A 24,356-nucleotide genomic window follows, 5' to 3' on the forward strand; every position below is an offset into this window, starting at 1 on the left:
AATGGAATTGGCTGTGGATCGCAAATTCCAGTCCTTCCAGGACTCCCATTTTTTTAAAAATTTATGGTATTTGATAAGCACTTTACTATGTACCAGACACTGTATTAAGCGCTGGGGTAGATAATCAGATTGGACATAGTCCGCATCCCATTTTAGAGATTAGATAACTGAAGCACAGAGAAGTTCATTTATTCATTCATTCCATCCTATTTACTGAGCGCTTACTGTGTGCACAGCACTGAACTAAGCCCTTGGAAAGTACAAATCGGCAACAAATAGAGACAATCCCCACCCAACAACAGGTTCACAGTTTAGAAGGGGGAGATGAGGGAGCTGAGGTCCAGAGAAGTGAAGCGACTTGCCCAAGGTCACAGAGCAGACAAATGGAAGAGCTGGGTTTAGAACTCATGACCTTCTGACTATCACACAGCAGAAAAGTCACAGAGCAGGGAATAGCACTTAACACCAAATCTGCAGAACTGACCTGCTAGTTTTCAAGCTTCGGCCATAAATATAGTTAGATGGGAACAGGCATATGTCAGGATGCATTCTATACTGAAAGGTGAGCTGCAAAATAGGCACTTTCCTGGCCAGATTCTGTTCCACCTGATTCTCCAGGTTTTTACACAAACGAGCCATCATAGACTGGTCAAAGCCAAACTCTTGCGCCTTCTGTCATGGGGAAAAAAAAAACCAGAAACAAAAAGCAGAGCACTGACTTATTGGAACTGTACTTAAATTTCCTGCAATATTTTCATCCATAAATTTATCAGGCAAGTCTTTCTAAGTAGTAAAAGATGAGACGATCTTCCGAGGCCCAGAGGGCCCTAAACACTTGGGTGGAAATGTTTCCTTCCAACATAATTTTCCTACTCCGTCCTCAACAAGGGGCTGATTACAGAACAGGTATTTTTTTAAACACTTCAGCAAATGCAGTATACCTCCCCCTTCCCATCTAAACCGTAAGTTCGTTGTGGGCAGGGACTGTAACTACCAATTATGTGATATTGTATTCTCCCGAGTGCTTAGAGTGCTTAGAATGCTAGACTGTAAGCACACTGTGGGCAGGGAATATGTCTTTTTATTGTTATATTGTACTCTCCCAAGTGCTTAGTAGAGTGTTCCGCACACAGTAAACACTCAATAAATACAACTGACTGACTTATTGGTCTGCACCCGGTAAGTGCTCAGTAAATATGATTGATTGACTGATCATTCCCAGTATTGTCAGGGCTTGATCAGCCCTCCAAAATTCACTCCCTGATTAACCCGGGCTTGGTGAGGGGGTTGTCTGCCATCCTCACTTTAGAGGGAGTCACACAGAGCTGCTTGAGACCAGAAAAACTCTCTGTTTAGTCCTCTCATAACTTGAGTTCTTGCTGACAAATCCGTTCTCCTTATACATGTCACTTTGTCTTCTACTGGAAGGGAGAAGTGGGGGTATGAGTGCAAACATAATGGGGGAGTTTTTTTTCTCCTAACTGTAAGACTGTCTTAAATATTGCTTTGTTGCATTACTGAAAACAGAAGCCAAAATTGGAGAGTAATAATAATGACAGTGGTATTCGTTAAGCATTTACTACAGGCCAAGCCCTATACTGAGGACTAAGGTACGAGACAATGCCTGTTCCTCAAGGGGTTTGCAGTCTAAGGGGGAGGGAGAACAGATATTCCAGCCCCATTTTACAAATGCGGAAACTGAGGCACAGAGAAGTGAAATGATTAGCCCAGAGTCACATAGCAGGCAAGTGGTACGGCTGGAATTAGAACTCAGGTCCTCTCACTCCCAGGCCCATGCTCTATCCCACTAGGTCATGCTGATGATTTGTCTCGCCAAACTCCAGAACACTGATTAATATTCCACCCATTAAAAATAAACCAGCCACTAAGACAAACTAATCAAACTGATTCGGGGACAAATTAATCTTTCTGAATTGCTTTTACTCTTTCGCGACACCCTCCCTTTGCTATCCTCTCGAAACAAGAAGTCCTTTCAGCCCAGCCTGCTGATGGTCACGATTCGCCACAGAGTCTTTTCTAAAATCTGCTCGGTCCTTACCAGAGAGATGACTGTGGGAGGGAGCTGTTTAGGGTCTCCAACCAGGATGAGCTTGTTGCAGCGATGGATGAGGGGAATCAGAGTCTCCAATTCACAAGCCTGTCCAGCCTTAAAAGTATAGGGAGAAGGGAAACGTTTCATTTCTTCAATCCATTCGACCCACTACAGTTCCTACAAAGTTTCCCTATTTGCCACCCCAAATAAAATTCGACTCTTTTCTCATCCTTCAGTGCTTTGAGCGAACACAAAGATCTGTCCTTAGTAAACAGATTATCTGCCGTAGTCCATTATCACAAAATCTGGAAGTGCTCCTTCAACGACAACCTGATTTTGGAAAATTTCTCGAGTTTTCCTGAGGGGGTACCAAGCTTTCGGCAGCCACAGAACAGGTGGTAACAGCTGTACCTTCCAGAATGCTCAGCTGGTACGCAGACCTTACTTATAAGAATTTATGCACATTATGCCTGTTCCTGTCACTGTAATGCAACACTGTGAAGAAAACAGGTTAGGAACAATCACGAACTACAAATTCATCTGAGCTTTCTAAAATCCAGCACTAACTATGGTCTTGACAGGCTTTGGTCTCAGCAAGTTTCAATGAATTGTTGTTTCGATATCAAAAGTCTAGCCAGACTATAGTCCCGTAGCTCTGATTCGATTTTACTGACCTCATCAACAATGACACAACTGAAAGGGTCATATCCTTGTCGACGAAAAGCAGACTCCAGCAAAAAACCTCCGCTTGTACTCAGGGTGCAGCAGATGATGTGTGATCCCAGGATGATGTTGCTTTGTATTTCCTGAGGACGGCCTCGGACCTCAAAGCACAAGGGGAGACTACTCAATACTGGAACTTATTTAGGAAGTGCTCACTTTCCTAAATAGGTGGGCTAGCCTATTTCGGACTACGAAAGAAGCAGCTTCTACCAGGTCCACTTGTCTTGTCTTACGCTGTCGAGTCGTTTCCGACCCATAGTGAATCCACGGACACATCTCTCCCGGAATGCCCCACCTCCAACTGTAATCGTTCTCATACATAGAAAAAAAAAATCTTGCCTCAGTCAAGAACTAAAAAGAGTGAAGAACTCTAGTGAATTTATAGTGAAGAAATTACCAAAAAGGATATGGTCAAGGGGACCTGTAACAACTTTGAAAATATCTGGTCAGCCTAAAATGTCTGGTTTTGTTCAAATGAAAGGTTTGTACTAGAAGTTCTTTCCAAAAAGGGTATTGTGACACGCCAGGGTTGGACACACACATATATATACATATATGTATATACACACGCACACCCCCCCCAATATACAATACCAATATACAAATGCATTTCCCATGAGCCAGTCCTTTGAAAATGTAGCAATAAGAATAGCTATATTGTACATTTTCCCACAGATTTAAAATCTTTGAATCAAAATCCTTTCCCGAATCCCTCAAAAATTAATGAAAAATTAATGAACTTCCTCTATGTGCTAGATACTGTACTGTTAGATGTTAAAAACACTTTTGTTTCATCTTTATTAACTGAAAACATAATATTACAACTAACTAATTGAGGAACTGTAATATGAGTCTTTAGGAGGTCGAGAAGCAAAAAGCTTCCTCTGCTGATCATGGGTATTGCTTTTTCAACTTTAGTAAATAATTTGTTCCATTTAGGTTAAACAGCAGGCTTCTTCTGAATAGCTCTGGGCAACTATCTACTCTCTCCAAGAGGGTCTATCGTTTTTATTCATTCATCCACTTTCTTGAAAATTGATGCAAGACGTAATCCCCAAAATTATAGCTGGCAATGGAGAGATAAGTTCTTCACCTGCTCTGACATTTGAGATGCTCTCCGTCACTTGCATTATTTCTATTACGATTAATATTACAACTAATAATAATACTATTTGTTATGTGCTTACTATGTGCCAGGCACCGTACTAAGCACTGGAATGGGTAAAAGCAAATGGGGTTGGATACAGTCCCTATCCTGCATGGGGCTCACAGCCTTAATCTCCATTTTACAAGTGAGGTAACGGGTACAGAGAAGTTCAGTGGCTTGCCCAAGGCCACCCAGCAGATAAGGGGCAGAACCAGGATTAGAACCCAGGTCCTTCTGACTTCACTAGGCCATGCTGATTCTCCCCTTAAAGGGGACGGGCCCATCGGAAATCCTGAAAAATAGCCGGCTGATGCGGCCAGCAAAGACCTGGGGTGGCTCCCAAGGCCTTCTGGGTCGTGGTGTCACCACACAATATATATTTTTCTTATGGCATTTGTTAAGCGCTTACTATGTGCAAAGCACTCTTCTAAGCGCTTGGGGGATACAAGGTGATCAGGCTGTCGCACGTGGGGCTCACAGTCTTGATTCCCCATTTTACAGATGAGGTAAGTGAGGCTCAGAGAAGTCAAGTGACTTGCCCAAAGTCACCCAGCTGACAAGTGGTGGAGCCGGGATTAGAACCCACCACCTCTGACTCCCAAGCCCGGGCTCTTTCCACTGAGCCACGCTGCTTAACACTGGCACTACTCTGGGGTCACTGACCGTACACGAGTCCTGAACGCCCCCAAATCTTAGCACTTTACAGTGGGCAGCAAGTCCGCCTGCCTACAGACATGCTCTGTGCCCACGGGCAGCTTGACAGGAAGGGAAGAAAATATGCGCCTGGCACTTCTCACACCACCAGAGATATCATCGATTCCTTCACCTAAGTTCTTGGTCCAGAAGCTTCAGGACCGAGGTCGGGCTCACCGGCCCATCTCCGGGGGGGTGCCAACCCCGTCATCACATCCACTACTCAAATGAAACTGTCTCCCCAGTTCAATAATGAGATGCTTGGTGGCTATAATACAGAGATCAGATGGTGTATAAATATGAGAGCTCGTGCTCGGCCGGGGGGGGGGGGGGGAGGCGGTGTCCCGTTGCCAGAGGTGGGCAGGGGATCGAGGCGCTTTGCCCATTTTCAAGACTCTGCTGCCGTGACTTCCCCGACAGTTCGAACAAGAGCCGCATCTTTGCGTTCCGGAAGGTTTTCTTTGTTTCGAAGAGCCTCACCTTTAATAACAGAAGTGAGGGAACAGCGAGGCCTATTGGAGAGATCACGGGCCTGGGTGTCAGAAAGAGCTAGGTTCTAATCCCGGCTCCACCACTTCGCCGCCGTGTGATCTTGGGCAAGTCACTTCACTGCTCTGTGCCTCAGTTACGTGGTCTGTAAAATGGGGATTAGGACTGTGATCCGTATGGGGGACAGGGCCTGTCTTATTTGATTAGGTTGCATCCACACCAGCGCACGGTACAGGGCCTGGCCCACTGTAAGCACTTAAATACCACAACGACTATTAACAGAAGGTGTGTTGAGAACAGTGAAATGACTGTCATCGCGGCAAGATTTCTTTCTTGTCTGGGATGAGGCTGATAACGTAACTACTCAGAGGTGTGGTAATGGCATGGACAGGCTCCCGGAATGTCTTTAACGAGCTGTTCGGTGTTTGGTTTCTGTTGTCACGGTCTGTGTAGTCTCGTATCTCTTCTGATACGGCATCACCATCGGTCGCCGTGAATGATCCTGAACTTGATCGGCATGTCATGCCACAGGCCTCACTTCTCTGGGTTACGAGGTGCTGCCCGACACTGTTGTGAGATATTAATCGGGGCTGATTACCTAAGAGGGGTCACTGTTTGAGAAGCAGCGTGATCTAGTGGGAATAATAATAATAATGTTGGTATTTGTTAAGCGCTTACTATGTGCCGAGCACCGTTCTAAGCGCTGGGGTAGACACAGGGGAATCAGGTTGTCCCACGTGGGGCTCACAGTCTTCATCCCCATTTTACAGATGAGGGAACTGAGGCACCGAGAAGTTAAGTGACTTGCCCAAAGTCACACAGCTGACAAGGGGCGGAGCCGGGGTTCGAACCCATTGACCCCTGACTCCAAAGCCCGTGCTCTTTCCAGTGAGCCACGCTGCTTCTCTAAGCACGGAAGAGCACGGGCCCGGGAGTCAGGGAACTGGGTCCTAATCCCGGCTCCCACCACTTGTCTGTTGGGTGATCTTGGGCACGTCACCTCCCTTCTTTGTGCCACAGTTTCCTCATCTTTAAAATGTGAGCCCCACGTGGGACAATCCGATTATCTTGTAGCTACCACAGCTCTTAGTTTGGTGCCCGGCCCAAAGTAAGCACTTAACCAATACCACAGTTCTTATTATTATCACTGCTTAAAGACCAATCCCCAAAGTCAGACATCATCAGTCCAGATGTTGAAAGCTGAAGGAAGGTCTTCTAACCATCCAGGCGGCTAAAATGTCACCTGACAGTCAAACAACCCCTACCGTCATCCATCAGAGCCTAGTACAATCGTCTAAAATAAGCTGCACATAATCTGACCTTATTACACATATTTGGTTAAGAAATTTGAAGAACGTAAGTGAATCAGCAGCTGTTAAACAAGACGGTAATGTCCAGGCCTTTTATTAAACTATTTTCCAGGCCTCTAAAATTTGAACAGCTACAGATATTTTCTAATACTATAAACGGCATCAAGCATGCCCTCTGATCCGACCCAAATCCAGAACGTGAATCAATCTCAGCTGGTACTTACAGTTTTCACCTCAACTAGTTCAGTCGATGAAAAACGCTTCAACCCCAATTACTACTTCAAAAGCTGTTTAAAATAGGGATGTGAAAACACTCTATTATATAGAAGTGCAGCCAATGGAGAAAGATTAAAACTAACCATGATACCGGTTATGTTCTTATCGCTCTGTATTCTGTACATGCGCTGTGGTCTGTAAGTGAGGATTATCCTGGTGATGAGGGTTAGAAATACTGAACTTAAGGATAATCAAGGAAAACACTATCCTGGCAGTAGAAGAACATGCTGAACATTGTGAGTCGAGTGTAAAAGAGAATCTGCACAAGAACAGAAGAGCAGCCTGGAGAAGCAGCATGGCCTAGTGAATAGAGCACGGGCCTGGGAGTCTGAAGGACCTGGGTTCTAATCCCGGCTCCGCCACTCGTGTGCTGGGTGACCCTGGGCAGGTCATTTCACTTCCTCTGTGTCTCAGTTACCTCAGCTGTCAAATGGGGATGAGGACTTTGAGCCCCATGTGGAACAGGGACTGTGCCCGACCTCATTACCTTTTATCTATCCCTGTGGTCAGAACGGTGCTTGGCACACAGTAAGTGCTTAACAGATACCACAATTATTATCATTATTATTGATAGATCCTAAGGTTACTTTCCTGGGTATTAAGAACAGATGAGGCAACTGAGGTACAGAGAAGTGAAGTGAGATCACACAGCAGATGAGTGGAGGCAGACAAGTAGCGGAGCTGGATTAGAACCTAGGTCCTTTCAACTCCCAGGCCTGTTCTCCATCCACTAGGCCATTTTGCTTTCAATAGTATTTATTGAGCGCTTACTATGTGCAGAGCACTCTACTAAGCGCTTGGAATGAACAAGCCGGCAACAGATAGAGACGGTCCCTGCCGTTTGACGGCTTCTGAGGTAGTCTCAGGTTTCTGAGGTATTCTGAGGTTTGCTTCTGAGGTATTCTCCCAAGACCTTTGGATATTGCTTCCCACTCAATAGGGGCTCGATAAATTCCACGGACTGAGTGATGTATACATTTTTCTGAGAAGTGTCAGTAGCTCGGGAGAGATTAGGTGAAACAGTGTTAATAGGTAAAAGCACCTGTAATTTATACTTCTGTACGAAGCTGCCTTAAGAAAGTACTTTACCTCTTTTAGTTTAGAAGCCAATTGTTCTCTCTGCTCTGAGAGTCTGGCGATTTCTTCATCTAAATTTTGGCTCTGCAAATCACAAACAATGGCAACACTTAATATCGAGTTTTACTACATCTGTAAGGTCTCAAATGCCTTCAGATTTTCTAAACACATGACAAATTCACACATGACGAATTTCCTAACACTGGCTTTAAGGTACTAAATCTGCTCCCTCCCTTTTACTCATCCAAAACATTCCAGGGTAACCTACCCAGTCCACCTCATTCCTACCCCTCCCGCTGCCGACCTACCGTTTCAGCTCTCCTCCTTGCTTGGATCACCCTTCCCTTTCACATTCAATAGACCACCTGCTCTCCCCATCTTCAGAGCCCTTGTGAAATCACATCTCCTCTAGGAAAGAGCTCAATAAACACCACTGATTGACCGAGGCCTTCCCTGATCCACTGCTGATCACCCCATCGCCAATTCAGCATTTCCCTATTGCCGCGTCCACCCCTCCGAGCCACCTAAGCATTTCAATACTCATAACCACCCCCACATTTTAAAAAAATGATATTTGTTAAGAGCTTATTACGGACCAGGCACTATACCATGTGCTGATGGTAGATACTAGTTGATCAGATTGGACACGGTCCATGTCCCACTTGGGTCTCTCGGTCTTTATCTCCACTTTACAGATGAGGTAAAATGAAGTAATGTGAGGTAAACTGAGGCAGAGAGAAGTTAAGTGACTTGGCCAAGGTCACACAGCAGACAAGCGGCAAAGCCAGCATCAGAACCCAGGTCCGACTCCCAGACCCAAGACCCCAGCTAGGCCACACTGTTTCCCAAATGCACTTTTGTACATTTTTTATTATCCTATAACTGCAATGGTATTTTACTTTAGATTGTAAGATGCTTGAGGCAGAGACCATGTCTCTCAATTCTATTGTACTCTCCCAAGTGCCTAGTACCACATTCTGTTCACAAGCACTCAACAAGTAGGACTGATTAGTTGAAGACTCACGCTTACAATCAAATACTTATCACCTAGTCAGCTTTGTGTTGCTACTCAAAAGGTAAACAGTGTGGGAAGCATCATGGCCTAGTAGATAGAGCAAAGGCTTGGGAGTCAGCGGGACCTGGCTTCTACTCCCAGCTCCACTACTTGTCTGCTAGGTGACCGTGGGCAAGTCACTCAACTTCTCTGTGCCTCAGTTACCTCATCTGCAAAACGGGGATTAAGACCGTGAGCCCCGTGTGGGACAGGGACCGAATCCAACCTGATTACCGTGTACCTAAGCCAGTGCTTAGAACAGTGCCTGGCACATAGTAGGTGCTTAACAAATCCATTTAAATAAATAAAAAAATAAAAATAAAATCAACACAGCCGAGAAGCTTTATCTACCTTTTCTCCTTTCTCACATCGGTCCATAGCACGCTGACGAGAAAGCTGGTCCAGCTGGTGATCCAGAGCTTCCTTTCGCTTATGAAGATCTTGATCACGAGTGGGCAAGGCCTTTTCTGAAATGGAACAAAAATCACAATGTGAATGAAGGTGACAATTTTAACAGAGACCCGTAAACGGTGATCGCTTAAAATAAACCTGACCCAGAAAATCCTCATTTCAGTCTAGTTACTTATTTGGGTACAGACTCCCAGTTTCATTTACTATCAGTGTCCTAGGCTAATAAAGCAAACCAGGTAGGGAAAAGTACAGAAGCTTGACATGACTTACTCATTCTGTAGTTAACTTGGCTGTCCAGGCTAAATTTCAAGACCTCATTGGAGATGGACTTTTCTGGACCCAGTCGCACTAAATTTATATCTCCACAATTTCCTGTTGATAAAATTCACGCAGGGATAAATTCAATCGAAACCACGGGCATTCCCCCATCCTCGCCTTTTTACTCCCAATCCAATATTAGAGCAAACATTTCAAAGATGTCAAGGGCTGAGCAAATCCACAAAAAATTAGAGGAAAATTACGGCAGCCACAGATTTAGCTCGTGGCTTTGGAAAAACGCAGCTAACCTCATCATTTTTACTATGCTTCTGTTTATACTGAATGGCCCATCCTTGCTCTCAGTTTGAATTTCAGGTTTCTGCTAACGCCAACTGAACCTTTTGAACAGCGAGTTTCTAATCCCCCACACAAGGTCCTAACACTTCAAGCAGGGAAAAGGGGTGGGACTTTGGGTTGACTCGTCACTTCTCCTCCAATGCTATCGTCATTAAATGTAAAACGTTAAGAACACTAGAGAATCATACCCAAAGGGCTCTTCTTGTTTTGGCATTTTTCTTTAAATTCAAGAATGATTTTTTTCATAAGTTCATCGATGGCCGCATTGGAGGGTGCACACACCAAGACACGGTTTCGTTTAATTTTGGCGTTCAAGTTCTGAGCCGGTCTCTCCTTAGGTGTCTACAGAATATTCAAAAAAAAAAAAAAAAAAGCCACGATGAGCCTCGCTTGCCACATTTCAAAGTTGAAAGCATGCAGAAATCTGAAAACGACATCTTCGTTCCCAAACCTAAGAATTTAGAGCCGCCAGGGTTCCTAAAGAGGGGGGGATCGGCAACCTTAGTTTCAAATTCCTTTTTAGTCAGGCTTTAGCAGCTCGTAAAAGGTCCCATGTCACCGATGGAAATGATAGGTTCCCCCAAAACCCCCGACCAACAGTACTCTCTCTAGGTCCTCATAACTCCTGACTGTTTAGGTATGGCACAGATTCTCTGCTTTTTCCCCACTACCAGCCCAGCTACGGTAGCTGAGGAGTCTGAGCCTGACTGGGCTTCTCTTTCCTTTCTGGGGTGGGGCTGACAGACCCCACGCAAAGAGATGTTGGGGCAAAAGGGTGAGAGCTGGATCTTGGGTGCCTACTTGGCCAACTCTGCCCTTAAAAAGGGCATCACAGTGATGGTTCTTAGACTCTGGGCCCCATGTGGGACAGGGACTGGGCACCTTCTACCTATCCCTGCGCCTGGAATAGTGTTTGACACATAAGTGTTTAAATACCATAAAAAAAAGGTACGTGTATGTGAAATGTGCTTCATTTTCAAGAAATGATCAGCTGTACCAATCAAAAGGATCATCACCGTTATCAAAGCATTTACTGAGTGCCTGTGTCCAGAACACAGTGCTAAGCACTTAGGGAACAACACTCCTCGGCTCACTACTACTTCTCCCATGAAACAAAAACTCTTCACCGTCGGCTTGAAAGTCCTCCAGCAGCTGTCCTCTGCCGTCTTCGCTGCTCACACCTCCGTGCTCCTCCCAATCAACGCACCCATGACTCTCCCATTCCTGACGCCTTTCCCGCTGCCTTGGACCCGCCTTCCCTCTCGGCTCTGCCATTCCAGGCCCCTCCCCTCCTTAAACTTTTCCTAAAACGGGACCTCCTCCAAGAGGTTAAGCTGCCTACCCTCCTGCTTTCCTAGTCATGTAACGCCCTGCTGTCAATTTAGCACTCAAGCATATATTTCTATTTATGTGTACTCATTTAACTGCTTACTTGTGTTCTATCATTTCTACCCTCTTCCTCTTTTTCCTATTGCAACGTTGATCATCTGCGGCCTCTTAGACTCATTCATTCTTTTTTTTTTTTAAGAAAGGTATCTGTTAAGTGCTTACTAAGCGCTAGGCACCGTTCTGAGCGCTGGGATAGATACGAGGTAATCCGGTTGCACAGAGTCCGTGTTCCACTCGGGGCTCACAGTCTTAATCCCCATTTTACAGATGAGGGAACTGAGGCCCAGAGAAGTGAAGTGACTTGCCCAAGGTCACACAGCAGAGAAGTGGTGGAGCCGGTATTCAAACACAGGTCTCTGACTCCCAGGCCCGTGCTCTCTCCATTAGACTACGCTGCTTCTCAAAAGACGACACGAGTCTATTGAATTTGACTTTAGATAAACTCCTTGAGGGCAGGGACCCATTTTTAACTTCTACTGTGCCATGGTAAACCGCTTCCGTATTCCGACCAAAAAACCTCTGTGGATACACTACAGAACGATTGCAGATGGAGTTGGGGCGTTCTGAGAGAGATGTGTCCATGGCATCGCTATGGGTTGGAGATGATTTGACAGCAAAAGACAAGTGCGCACGCCATATAGTACATTCCTCTGCACTAATATTGTTGTTGATAAAAATAGAGTAGCTTTTGCTATGAGATCGGGGAGTCTGAGTTAGTGCTAACATAATACCGAAAGAGCATTTTCAAATGACAGTAAAACTCTCCGACGTTTACGCTCTCCACAGAAGCCTTCCAAATCCATCTCCCCGTCCCCTAATCTTCCGGACCATAGTTCACCTCATCTCGAAAGCCCTCCTAAAATTCCATCTACTCCTCCAGGACGCTTTCCCCAGTTAATTCAAAACAGCCAGTTGCGTCAGTCCAACACTCATCCGCGGCACTTTAATTATAATCTAAGCACTCCTACACACAAGTATATTTTTTTAAAGTCATATATTTACTGTACATTCAATTTTTTGGGGGCCGCTTCATCCTGAGTTTGAACAGCTTCCTGCTTTTACTCATTCTTCCTCTGGCTTTTAAATTGCAACCTCGAGAACAGGGAACATGTGTCTTGTTACTGTTGTACTCTCCCCAGTGCTTAGCGGGCATTCAGAAAAACACCACTGATTGATTGATGGACTGACTGGATGAGGAGAGAGCAAATGAACTTGATCGGAGGAGAGAACTAAGTTGGAAAGGGGAAAACAAATGGAGTGAGAAGAGGGGGCGGCTCTCCAAACTCACATTCATTCACCTGAGACACATTTAGGTACCCCCAGGCTGCAGGAGGGCAGCTTGCTCCAAAACACCATTGAAACTTTAGGGACTGGGAAAGCCTGGTCCCAGAAGTCCTACGTCTTCAAAAACTCTAATCAGTGGGTGATATCCTGGAAAGTTTCCTGGCCTGTTTCAAAAGAGGCAGTCTAATCTTACTCAAGAGACTAATTTCACACAGGAAAATACTCTCTGCTATCCCCTCTGATTCATAAACACTCCAATAGAAACCACCTCCTCGGCCAAGTCGTTACTACCCTTACTTTCGTTCTGCATTCACCTAGCGTCGTTTTTCAAAGAAGCACCCTTTGGAAACATTTACCCCAAAGGTGCTACGGAAATCCCTACTCTGCCTACACGGAGACAAAGACCATTCATTAAGTTACACTGAAAATTATCGTCACATTGAAAAATCAATGAGTAGGGTGTATCTTGGCTTTAGAGCAGTTCACAGCATTTAATTTTCTATTAAAAATAAATCAAAGTTAACTCTCCCGCGCTCCACCCCGTCACCTCAGTCACCCACTGCCTGGAGTCTGCCGGTCATTCAGAATGGAAGCCACCCGGCTTCGATGCCAAAGGGGGGCAGTTAATTTCTTTAGCACCCTTGGGCCTGCCTTGGAGTTCTTTCACCCTTCTGCCCTTTATGGTTTGAACTGGGCAGAGTGACAGCAAGTAGTCAACTCTATGAGAAGGAGGAGGGTAGAAGAGTCTTCTTCTCCTTCCCCCACCCCAAATTCATCCCCTTGGGCCGCCACTGGGTTTGGCGGGGTATTTTTGTTTTACTTTGTGGCAGAGGGGAGGGTTGGTATCAGAGTGGGACCGTCTATAACCAGGCCCGACCCCTAGAACAGCTGGGTTTTTTGCACTCGGAGACACAGAGCGAGGTCCAACTGCAATACTTAAACCAGAGGTGGAAAAGTGGACATAAGACTGATTGACGTCCTCCTAACGTATACTGTACCTCATTCAGAATGCGGTGCAAGAGGCCAATAATCGTTCTCGATTTCCCCGTTCCAGGTGGTCCATGAATCAAACAGATTCTAGGGAGCGACGGATGTGGTATCACCATGCTATAGGCAGTTTCGATCGCTTTCTTTTGGTCTTCGTTGAAATCTTTCAGGTAGGCGACCTGTTTGCAAAAAGCAGTGAAACACGTTCGTCGCGTTTTCTTTTGTGACGTAGGGAGAGGGAGGTAATGGTTATAGTGACAGCGTGAACGGAGTGCTTAATAGTAATTACCGTGGCATGTGTCAAGCGCTTACTATGTGCCAGCCATTGTACTGAGCGCCTGGGCAGAAGATCAGGTTGGACCCAGTCCCTGCCCAGGTCGGGCTCACAGTCTTAATCCCCATTTTATAGTTGAGGTAACGGAGGCACGGAGAAGTGGAGCGACTTGCCTAGGGTCACGCAGGAGACCAGTGATGGAGCTGGGATTAGAACCCGGGTCCTTCAGGCCCCCGCTCTATCCACCAGGCCACTCTGTTTACTGGGCGCAGCGTACTGTACTAGGCGCAGGGAGAGAATACATTGGCGGCAATTAGACGTGGATCCTGCCCCTCGGGGGGCTCCCAATTTTAGTGGGCCCAAGGGACTGGAGATCGACATCGGGAAGGATGAAACATTAAAACACTGACGAAGCTAGTTTTGATCTCTTCCCCCTCCGGTGCCATTCCCTAACTTGGAATAAATAGATCCTCAAAGTCCTACCTGCACCCACCCTACTTCTATACTTGCTAAACAGCCGATATTTCTGAACTCATCAAGGATGCAAATGGACTGTTTCCACAACAGTCATCTTTCCTGTACTATCACAAGGATTTTCAGAATGTTCTTCATCTTTAGTCCAAAGCCTCATTCAGCTCTAACAAAGTTTTCCATTTCGGTAGAGAGTACAAAAACACAGTATGCTCATGAATAAAAATAAACTGTTCCTATTTTCTATGGTGTTTGAGCACTTACTATGTGCCAGGCACCGTACTAAGCGCCGGGGTAGATAGAAGTTAATCAGTTTGGACACGGTCCACGTCCCACATGGGGCTCACAGTCTTAATCCCCGTTTTACAGGTGAGGGCGCTGAGGCGCAGCAACGGGAAGTGACCTGCCCAAGTTCACACGGGAGACAAGCGGCAGAGCGGGGGTTAGAACCCAGGTCCTTCTGAGTCCCGGGCCAGTGCTCAACCCCAAGACCACCCTGCTTTCTCTCTCGTCCCAACAGAGAGATGACGGCATGAAAGGCAACGTGGACAGCGGAAAGGGTACTGGGCTCAGAATCAGAAGGCTGGGTTGTAGCTTCTGTGCTGCCTTAATGTGAAGTTTGGGCAAGTCATTCATTAAACTTCTCTATGCCTCGGCCTCCTCCTCTGCACAACAGAAACAACTACCCTTTCCTAAAATGTGAATATAAAATGAGATCACGGTTGTGAAAGAATTTTCAATGATAAAAAAGCACTATATAAATTCAAGGTATATCCCCTTTTCTTCCATGATGCCGGGACTGTGTTCTGGCAGACTCGTAGTTCCTCTCGCCTTCAGGACTTCTCTGTCTGGATGTCCCGCCAACATCTCGAACTTAACACGTCCGAAACAGAGCTCATCTTCCCACCCAAACCTTGTCACCTGCCCGACCTTCCCATCACTACAGACAGCCCCTCCATCCTCCCTGTCTCAAGTCCGTAACCACGGACTTGACTGATCCCTCGCCTTCAACCACATACTCAATCTTTCACCAAATCCCATAAGTAATTCCTTTTCACCACATCTCTAGAACCTGCCTTCTCCTCTCCATCCTGCCACCATGCTGATCCGAGCACTTATCGTATCCCTCCTTGACTACTGTATCAGCCTCCTTGTTGACCTCCCTGCCTCTCCCCACTCCAGTCCTTACTTCACTTTGCTGCCCAGACTGTTTCATTTTTCTAAAAAACTGTTCAATCCACGCCTCCCCGCTCCTCAAGAAACTCCAGTGGTCGCCCATCTACCTCCGCAAACAGAAACTCCTTACCGTCTGTTAAGCCGACGGTTAAGGTTTAACAGACTCAGCGCACCCTCTCCTATATCTTTCCTCACTGATTTCCTACTGTAAACCGGGCCGCGTGGTTTGCTTTTCTAACGCCAGGCTACTCACTGGTACCCCGACCTTGTTTCGCCTCAGTCGTCGACCTCTTGCCCACAGCTCCCTTCCCTTGCATATCTGACAGACCACCGCTCTCCCTGCCTTCAAACCCTTACTTAAATCACATCTCCTCCAAGAGGCCTTCCCCGACAAAGCCCTCATTTTCCCCCTATTCCCTCTCAGCACTCCATCGCCTACAACTTGGATCTGCACTCTTTAAGCACTTGAGATTCACCCCACTTCAGCCCCACGACACTTATGTACATAGCAGCCATTCATTTTATGTCTGTCTCCCCCTCTAGTCCGTAAGCTTCCTGTGAGCTACCATTTCTTTCGTGCTGAACTCTCCCAAGCAATTAGTACGTTGCTCTGCACACAGTATGTGCTCAGTAAATATCACTGATTGACGGGCAGGTCCGCACATTAGGAACGACTCGTGTTTAAGTACTCACCCCATCTCCCCGTTTCATCTTACACTGTGTTGCACTGTCTAGACGTGTTTTGATGCTGGATAGGCTTTTCCTAATTCTACTGCATTTTAGCCATAACGGGTTGGAAAGACATTATTATTATTATAGTAATCGGGGCCTGCATCGCATTTTCATACTACTGCAGAAAAACCTTATTTCTCTACCAAGGTGACTCTGATAATCTTATTTACTAAAAAGTACTAACAGAGTTTAGAAGCCATTTAAAAAAAAAATCACATTTCTGCACCATCTCATAAAAATGCCCTTGCCTCTAGATACAAGGAGTACCCTGCAATGGATTCATAGCATTGACTATTTATTACGGTATTTGTTAAGTGCCCGGTTCTAAGTTGGGACAGACCGATACAAGTTAGTCAGGATGGACACAATCCCTGTCCCACATCGGGGGTCACAGTTTAAGTAAGGGGGAGAATGGGTATCGAGTCTCAAGATTCGTAGATGAGGAAACAGAGGCACAGAGAAGCGAAGTGACTAGCCCAAGGTCACTGGGCAGACAACTGGCAGAGCCGGAATTAGAACCCCGGTTCCCCGACTCCCAGGCCCGTGCTCTTTCCACTGGGCCACGCGTGTAGCGACTACTCACTGTCTTCTCAGGAGCTGCTTTCACAGAGTCCCGGGGGCAGAAGTCGGAGACGTTTGGATTTATAATTGTACTGGCCAGAGGACTTCGACTCAGTGAGAGCAAAGCTCGGAATTTCCGCTGCGTAGTCACCAGAGAACTAATAATGGTGCATTTCACCGGTTGGTTTAGGTAACTCGTCAAGTTGCTTTTGGTTTGAATGGCAACGCTACAAATAACCTGCCGATCCGTATGCCCTATTTTGGGGAGAAAGAAAAAAGACATTAATGCTTAACAGCAGTCACTGCTAAAATCAGTAGGCATCTAGTATGGAAGGAGGAGACGACTTTATCACAAACCCTATGGTGAAGATAGTACAAGTCCATCTATTTCATTCTGTAAAGTCATATATATTGGGATGAAATCTGCCACTCATTGCTTCATTATGTTGCCACGATACTTACTCATCCGCCTTCATAAAGCAAAGAGGAAATTAGGCTCTGGACATATTAAAAAAGTCATTTAAGCCACATGGGGAAAAGATAAGGATCACCCCCAAGTAACAGATGGTGGTAAAGACAGTAGGAATACTTTATAGTCCATTAAAGATTCCGAATCACAGTGTCCTGGAAAAGGAACTTAAATTTACACTTGCCCTGTGATGACAATACCAGAAAAAGATCGGAAGCCAAGTTGAACAAGCAACAGATAGTCGGACACTGTATTCTGGAAATGATCCACAAGAGATGCTCAATGATCCAAGACTTGAAGGACAGAAAAGTAACATTAAAACAGAAAGAGAGTTTATCCCTGGGGAAAAAAATAATAATGGGCTTTGTGCAGTGGAGAACAGCTGGAGGAAAAACTGGAAGACAGAAATAATAAGAAAAATACTATACTAATAAGAAAAAAATAGTTTAAGAAATTACATCCTTGGGAAGGGAAAGAGAGTTCTGGTCTCATTTCCTAGTACTTGGCTGCAAAATGCCTGTTTCCTAATCCCAAGTTAGATTATAAACTCCTTGGGATCAGGGACTGTTATTTTATGCTTGTTGTACTGTCCTAATCCAATGCACTCAAGTGCTCAATAAATAGCATTACTATCAATCAATGGCATTTATTGAGTGCTTACTATGTGCACAGTATGTATTAACCACTTGGGAGAGTACGAAACAGAAGACTTAGCAGACATATTCCCTGCCCGCAACATTACTAATAAAGCACTTTCCTACGAGTGTTTAAAACCAGTATACTTACTGGCTGAAGAGCGTGTAAACTGGGAAACATAGGCAATGTGATACACTGGGTGACGTATTACTTCATTTTTTTCTGCAGCAAAACCACTTATCCCTCCAGGTACTTCCAAAAGTATCAGATCATCCTCCTTGGGGTACAGTTGTTTAGCCATGTCTTTTTCCTTAACGTAAACTATAAAACAAACCAATGAAAAGGAAGTCAGTAAGCATAACACGCCTCCCATTCACGTAAGCTCCCTCTGGTAATCAGAGGGTTTAAAGTGGCAGGTGCTTCCAAGTTGATGCAATTCAAATTTTATTACGTCGATGAAATGAAAACAATGGAACATGGCCCGGCAAGAAGCAAATATGGCCCAGTGGAAAGAACACATTACTGGGAGTCAGGAGACCCGGGATCCATTCTTGGCTCCACGACTTGCCGGCTGTGGGACCCTGGATCAGTCACTTAACTTCTCTGTGCCTCGGTGCCCTCATCTGTAAAAGAGAGATTAAATACCTGTTCTCCCTCCCTTTAGACTGTGAGTCTTACACTGGGGAGGGGTTGCATCTGTTCTGAGTGTACTGTATCTATGCCAGCACTTCTCCTGGTGTTTGGCAAATAGTTTGTGCCTTAGTACAGGGGAATACAGCATGGCCTAATGGTTAGAGTACGGGCCTGGGAGTCAAAAGGTCACGGGTTCTAATCCAGGCGCTGCCACGTGTCTCTTGTGTGACCTCAGGCAGGTCACTTCATTTCTCTGTGCTTCAGTTACCTCAGTTATAAGATGAGGGTTGAGACTGTGAACCCCACATGGGACAGGGACTCTGTCCAATCGGATTTGCTTGCATCCACCCCAGCACTTAGTACAGTGTCTGGTACATAATAAGGACTTAAATACCAAAATTTTTATCAGTAGTACAATTCTAAGCACTAAGTACAGTGCTCTGCACATGGTAAGCACTCAGAAAGTACCAATGATTGATAGTAAGCAATTAAATATCTCTATCACTTGAACTATACATATTTTTAAGGTGCTTACTATATGTGATCCATCAGAAGTATCACAAAAATCAAACTGCAAAATTTCTGAAGACGAGTTACCATTAATGCAACAGAAATCTTCCCCCTTGCCACCAGATCACAATAAAAGTACTACATGGCCATGGCTGGTTTTGACTATCAACTTGAGTTAATACTTTTTAAGTTCCTCAAGTGAAATTATTTCTTATGGTATTCGTTAAGCACTTACTATGTGCCAGGCACCGTCCTAAGCGCTGGAGAGATACAAGTTACTCAGGTGGGGACAGTCCATGTCCCATATGAGGCTCACAGCCTTAATCTCCATTTTACAGATGAAGTCACTGAGACACCGAGAAGTGAAGCGACTTGCCCAAGGTCACACAGCAGACAGGTGGCAAAGCCAGCAACGGAATCCGGTTCGAATCCCGGCTCTGCCACTTGCCAGCTGTGTGACTGTGGGCAAGTCACTTACCTTCTCTGTGCCTCAGTTCCCTCATCTATAAAATGGGGGTTAAGACTGTGAGCCCCACGTGGGACAACCTGATGACGCTGCATCTTCCCCAGCGCTTAGTACAGTGCTCTGCACATAGTAAGCGCTTAACAAATACCAACATTATTATTCCTTCCGACTCTCAGGTCCGTGCTCAATCCACTAGGTCACTCTGCGACCCGCGCTTTATTTGTCCAATGGAAGACAGTCTCATCCCTTCCCAGCCCCATTTTGCGAAGTGGAATATTGGAAAAATGTCAATTTATACCGACTGTCCGGTTGATGAAACTTCTTTTTTAAGACCAGCCGTGAAGAAGCCATGAAGCCCGGCTCCAGCTCCATGAAGTTCCTTAGTAAGGGTGGTATTTGTTTAGCGATTCCTCTGTGCCAAGCACTGAACTAAGCAGTGGGGGTAGGTTAAGCTAATCAGACACGATCAGAAACTATCCTTCCCCTGCCTTAGTGGATATTCCTAGTTCCCACTGACCTTGACTTTGACCAGAGGTCCCACCCACTGACATGACGGGAGTACCAAGCCTCTGTCGCCCTAAAAATATAATAATTATGGTATTTAAGTGCTTACCATGTGCCAGGAACCGTACTAAGCACTGGGGTGGATACAAGCTAATGAGGTTGCACACAGTCCCACGTGGGGCTTGCAGTCTGAATCCCCATTTTACAGATGAGGTAACCGAGGCACAGAGAGGTGAAGTGACTTGCCCAGGGTCACGCAGCAGACAAGCTGCAGAGCTGGGATTAGAAATACCTTCATTACTATCCTAAGTTATCGGCAGTACAGGAGCTTAAGTATCTTTCCAATAAGGGAGGCATTAAAGTCATGACTTAGCGATAATAATAATAAATGCATCTGTTAAGCACTTGCTATGTGCAAAGCACTAAACTAAGTGTTGAGGTAGAAAGAAGTTAATTAGGTCAGACACAACACCTGTCCTACATGGGGCTCCCAGGTAGGCCTTGTATCTTTAATTTATTTATGTTAATATCCGTCTCCCTTCGCTCTAGACTGTAAGTCTGTTGTGGGAAGGGAATGCTCTGTTTATTGGGATATTGTACTTTCCCAAGCGCTCGGTACGGTGCTCTGCACACAGGAAGTGCTCAGTAAATACCATCGACTGACTGGCTGCCTAGGTAGGAAGGAAAACGGGAACTGAATCTCCATTTTACTGAAGTACCCGAGCCTCTGAAACGTTAAGTGACCCGCCTAAGGTCACACAGCAGGCAAGTGGCAGATCCAAGATTAAAATCCTGACCTACTCCCAGGTCTGTGCTCTTGCCACTGGGCCAAACTGCTTCCGTAGAATACTTAAACGGCAACCTAATTCACTTAATAAATACAAAGATTTTAATCACATCCTTCTCAAAACCTCCTGCAAGTGAGAAATTACCCAAAAACTTTGCAGAATTGATGTCGCCGCTGTAGAAGCTTCGTAAATGAAGCTGGTAAGAATGGTCTTTCTTCTGATTTTCCAACCATTCTTGAGCCACCTGTGACAACAAAATGCTAAATTAACAAGAGGAAAACTTTCAGAAGCCACTGGTTTCTGAAAAGTCGAAGTTACCCGACGAACCCAAGAAATCCGTTAACGGTCAGCATTCTAACCTGCCGCAAGGGTAAGAAAAAACACTTAAGCTTGCTATCTCGTTGCGGGCAGGGAATGTGTCTGCCGACTCCGTCGTACTGTATTAATGATGTTGGCAGTTGTTAAGCGCTTACTACGTGCAGAGCACCGTTCTAAGCGCTGGCGGAGATACGGGGGAATGAGGTCGTCCCACGTGAGGCTCACAGTCTTCATCCCCATTTTACAGAAGAGGGAACTGAGGCACGGAGAAGTGACTTGCCCACAGTCACACAGCCGACAAGGGGTAGAGTCGGGATTCGAACCCATGACCTCTGACTCCCAAGCCCGGGCTCTTTCCACTGAGCCACGCTGCCCAGGCACTTAGTACAGCGCTCTGCACACAGTAAGCGCTCACTAAATATCAGTGCCGTTGATGATGATGGGCAAAGGTGTGCTCGGGGAATGAGGGGAAATGCATACCGTGCCCTCTAGAGAATAAGTGCTAAGTACAGTGCTCTACTCATAGTAAACGCTCAGTATATCACTCGATGATGATGACAGTCACTTATACTGCTGTGAGGTACTCTCCCAAGTGCTCCGCACAGTGCTCTGCACACAGTTAAGTGCTCAGTAAATATCACTAACTGACTGACTTGTCTTCTGCTCGGGCCACCTGGGCATCGCCAAACATCTGCACAATTTTAAGCTGTTCGTTGGCATGCCAAGGCTATTTTCCACCTGGTCTGTACTGTCACCAAAATACAGCAATCAGTTCTAGGGGTATTTTTTAAAGCTTGTCAGAGTAGTTACTGAAGCAATTCGCCTTAATGAATCTAGGGATTATTTTATTTTTAAATGGCATCTGTTAAACGCTCACTACGTGCCAGGCACTGCATTAAGCACTGGGGTAGATACCAGCTAATCAGGTTGGAGTTCAGTCCACGTCCCACTTGGGGTTCGCGGTCTTAATCCCCATTTTATATACGAGGTAGCAGACACAGAGAAGTTAACATGGTGTAGTGGACAGAGCACAGGTCTGGGAGGCAGAAGGTCACGGGTACCGACCCCGGCTCCACTACTCGTCTGCCGAGTGACTCTGGGCAAGTCACTTCACTTCTCGGTGCCTCAATTACCTCATCTGGAAAATGGGGATTGAGACTGTGAGCCGCATAGGGGCCAGGGTCCGAGTCCGACCCAATTTGCTTGCATCCACCCCAGTGTTTAGCACAGTGCCCGGCACGCAGTGAGCGATTAACAAATCCCACAAATTATTATTATTGTTGTTAAAGTGAGGTGCCCAAGGTCACAGGGCAGACAAGTGGCGGAGCCAAGATTAGGATCCAGGTCCTCTGTCTCCCAGCCCCACGTTCCTCCCAATAGCCCACACTGCTCCTCAATACTCTTCCATTATTTTAAACAAAATATTAACGGGGTAATTCATAAACTCACATTTTGCAATTTTCAACAAAGTCAACCAGGACGAAAGCCTGATCCTGCATAATTCTGAAACTGTGGATCTACAGTTCCCTTCTGCTTTACTCCATAATCTGAACCAGAACCCCAACATCGTGAATTAACGTTACTATCGTCGTTAATACGTCAGAGCCCGTTTTGCGCTATGTGGTTGGAAACACACGGGAACATAAGTTGTAGAGTCAAAGGAGTTTGCAGGTTAGTTAGGAAGATAAACAGAAAAGTTTCTAAAACAGCATAATGAACCTCTATCCCCCTTCTTCATCGATTAATCTGTAGTATTTATTAGGCGCTTACTGTGTGGCAAAGTGGTAACCAAAGCACTTGGGAGAGTACACGATCCTTGTGCTCAGATACTACACAGTCTGGGAGACAGACACAAAATTAAAAAAAAAAAAAAAACAACAGATGGGAAGAAGAGAATGGAAAGATGGATACATGAACGAGTAAGTGCTTAAACGGAATACTGAGAAGCACTGTGGGCTTAATGGAAAAAGCACGGGCCCGGAAATCAGAGATCTAGGCTCCAATCTCCGGGTCTGCAGTCTTCTGCTGCGTGACCTTCAGCAAGTCACTTCTCTGCTCTGTGCCTGTTTCCTCAAATGTATAATAAGGATTCAAACTCTAGACTGTGAGCTCATTGCGGGCAGGAATGTGTCTGTTATTACACTGCACTCTCCCAAGTGCTTAGTACAATGCTTTGCACACGGTAAGTGCTCAATAAACACGACAATGAATGAACCTGTTCTCCCTCCATAGTCTGGGAGCCCCGAGTGGGACAGGACTATGTCTGACCTGATCAACCTGTAATAATAATAATAATAATGTTGGTATTTGTTAAGCGCTTACTATGTGCAGAGCACTGTTCTAAGCGCTGGGGGAGATACAGGGGAATGAGGTTGTCCCACGTGAGACTCACAGTCTTCACCCCCATTTTACAGATGAGGGAACTGAGGCACAGAGGAAGAGAAATGACTTGCCCACGGTCACACATCTGACAAGGGGAAGAGTCGGGATTCAAACCCATGACCTCTGACTCCCAAGCCCGGGCTCTTTCCACTGAGCCACGCTGCTTCTCTATCTACCTCAGCGCTTCAAACACTGCTTGACACAAATTTATCCTTGTGTGTTGTGTTTTAACTCTGTCCTCTCCTCTGTCTAGCCAAATTACTTCTCCATCCTCATTGCCACTAACGCTCACTGCCCTTGCCAGATGCTCCAAACGTCTACCTCCCTCCTCAAATCCCCTTCCCGCCCCCAATCCCTTGCACATGATAACCTGGCCACCTATTTTATTGAGAGAATTGACACTATCAAGCCACGATCTCCCTAAAATCTCCTCTGCCCCTCCCCAGTCTCCCCAGCATCCCCGCCCCCTTCAACTCTATCTTCCCAGCAGTATCTCTAGAGGTTATCTGCCTTCTCTCAAAATCCATCCCCTCTACCTCTGCGTCCGACCCCATTCCTTCAAACCTATATTAAAACAGTTGCCTTTCCCCCTCCCTAACTGCCGTCTTTAAATGCTCATTCTTCAATGGCTTCTTCCCCACTGCTTTCAAACCTGCCCACATCTCAGCTATCCAGAAAAAACCCTCCCTTGACCCCATGGGTCCCTCCAGTTACCAACCCATCTCCCTCCTACTATTCCTCTCCCATCTCCTTGAGGGAGTTGTCTACACCCGCTCCTCCAATTTTCTCTCTGACCCTCTCCCATCCGGCTTCCGTCCCCTTCAGTCCACAGAAACCTCCCTCTCAAAGGTCAACGATGATCTCTTTCTTGCCAAATCCAACAGCCATTACTCCATCCTGATCCTCCTCGCCCTCTCGGCTGCCTTCG

General features: G+C 45.8%; 1 protein-coding gene across 2 annotated transcripts in view; it reads right to left on the reverse strand.

Annotated features, from left to right (window-relative positions):
• Positions 1-24,356, reverse strand: part of SETX (senataxin) — a 70,675-nt gene that overhangs the window by 15,281 nt on the left and 31,038 nt on the right. For both annotated transcript variants that reach the window (XM_029063101.2, XM_029063103.2), the window contains exons 10-20: positions 20,873-20,972; positions 17,978-18,148; positions 16,745-16,977; positions 13,520-13,687; positions 10,037-10,190; positions 9,504-9,605; positions 9,174-9,289; positions 7,781-7,852; positions 2,728-2,877; positions 2,060-2,167; positions 485-672 (exon numbers count right to left, since the gene is read on the reverse strand). In XM_029063101.2, coding sequence (XP_028918934.1) covers positions 485-672; positions 2,060-2,167; positions 2,728-2,877; positions 7,781-7,852; positions 9,174-9,289; positions 9,504-9,605; positions 10,037-10,190; positions 13,520-13,687; positions 16,745-16,977; positions 17,978-18,148; positions 20,873-20,972 — 1,562 coding nt within the window. The remainder of the gene's footprint in view (positions 1-484; positions 673-2,059; positions 2,168-2,727; positions 2,878-7,780; positions 7,853-9,173; positions 9,290-9,503; positions 9,606-10,036; positions 10,191-13,519; positions 13,688-16,744; positions 16,978-17,977; positions 18,149-20,872; positions 20,973-24,356) is intronic.

The sequence above is a fragment of the Ornithorhynchus anatinus genome, chromosome 4, assembly GCF_004115215.2.
Source record: "Ornithorhynchus anatinus isolate Pmale09 chromosome 4, mOrnAna1.pri.v4, whole genome shotgun sequence".
Taxonomy (NCBI): Eukaryota; Metazoa; Chordata; class Mammalia; order Monotremata; family Ornithorhynchidae; genus Ornithorhynchus; species Ornithorhynchus anatinus.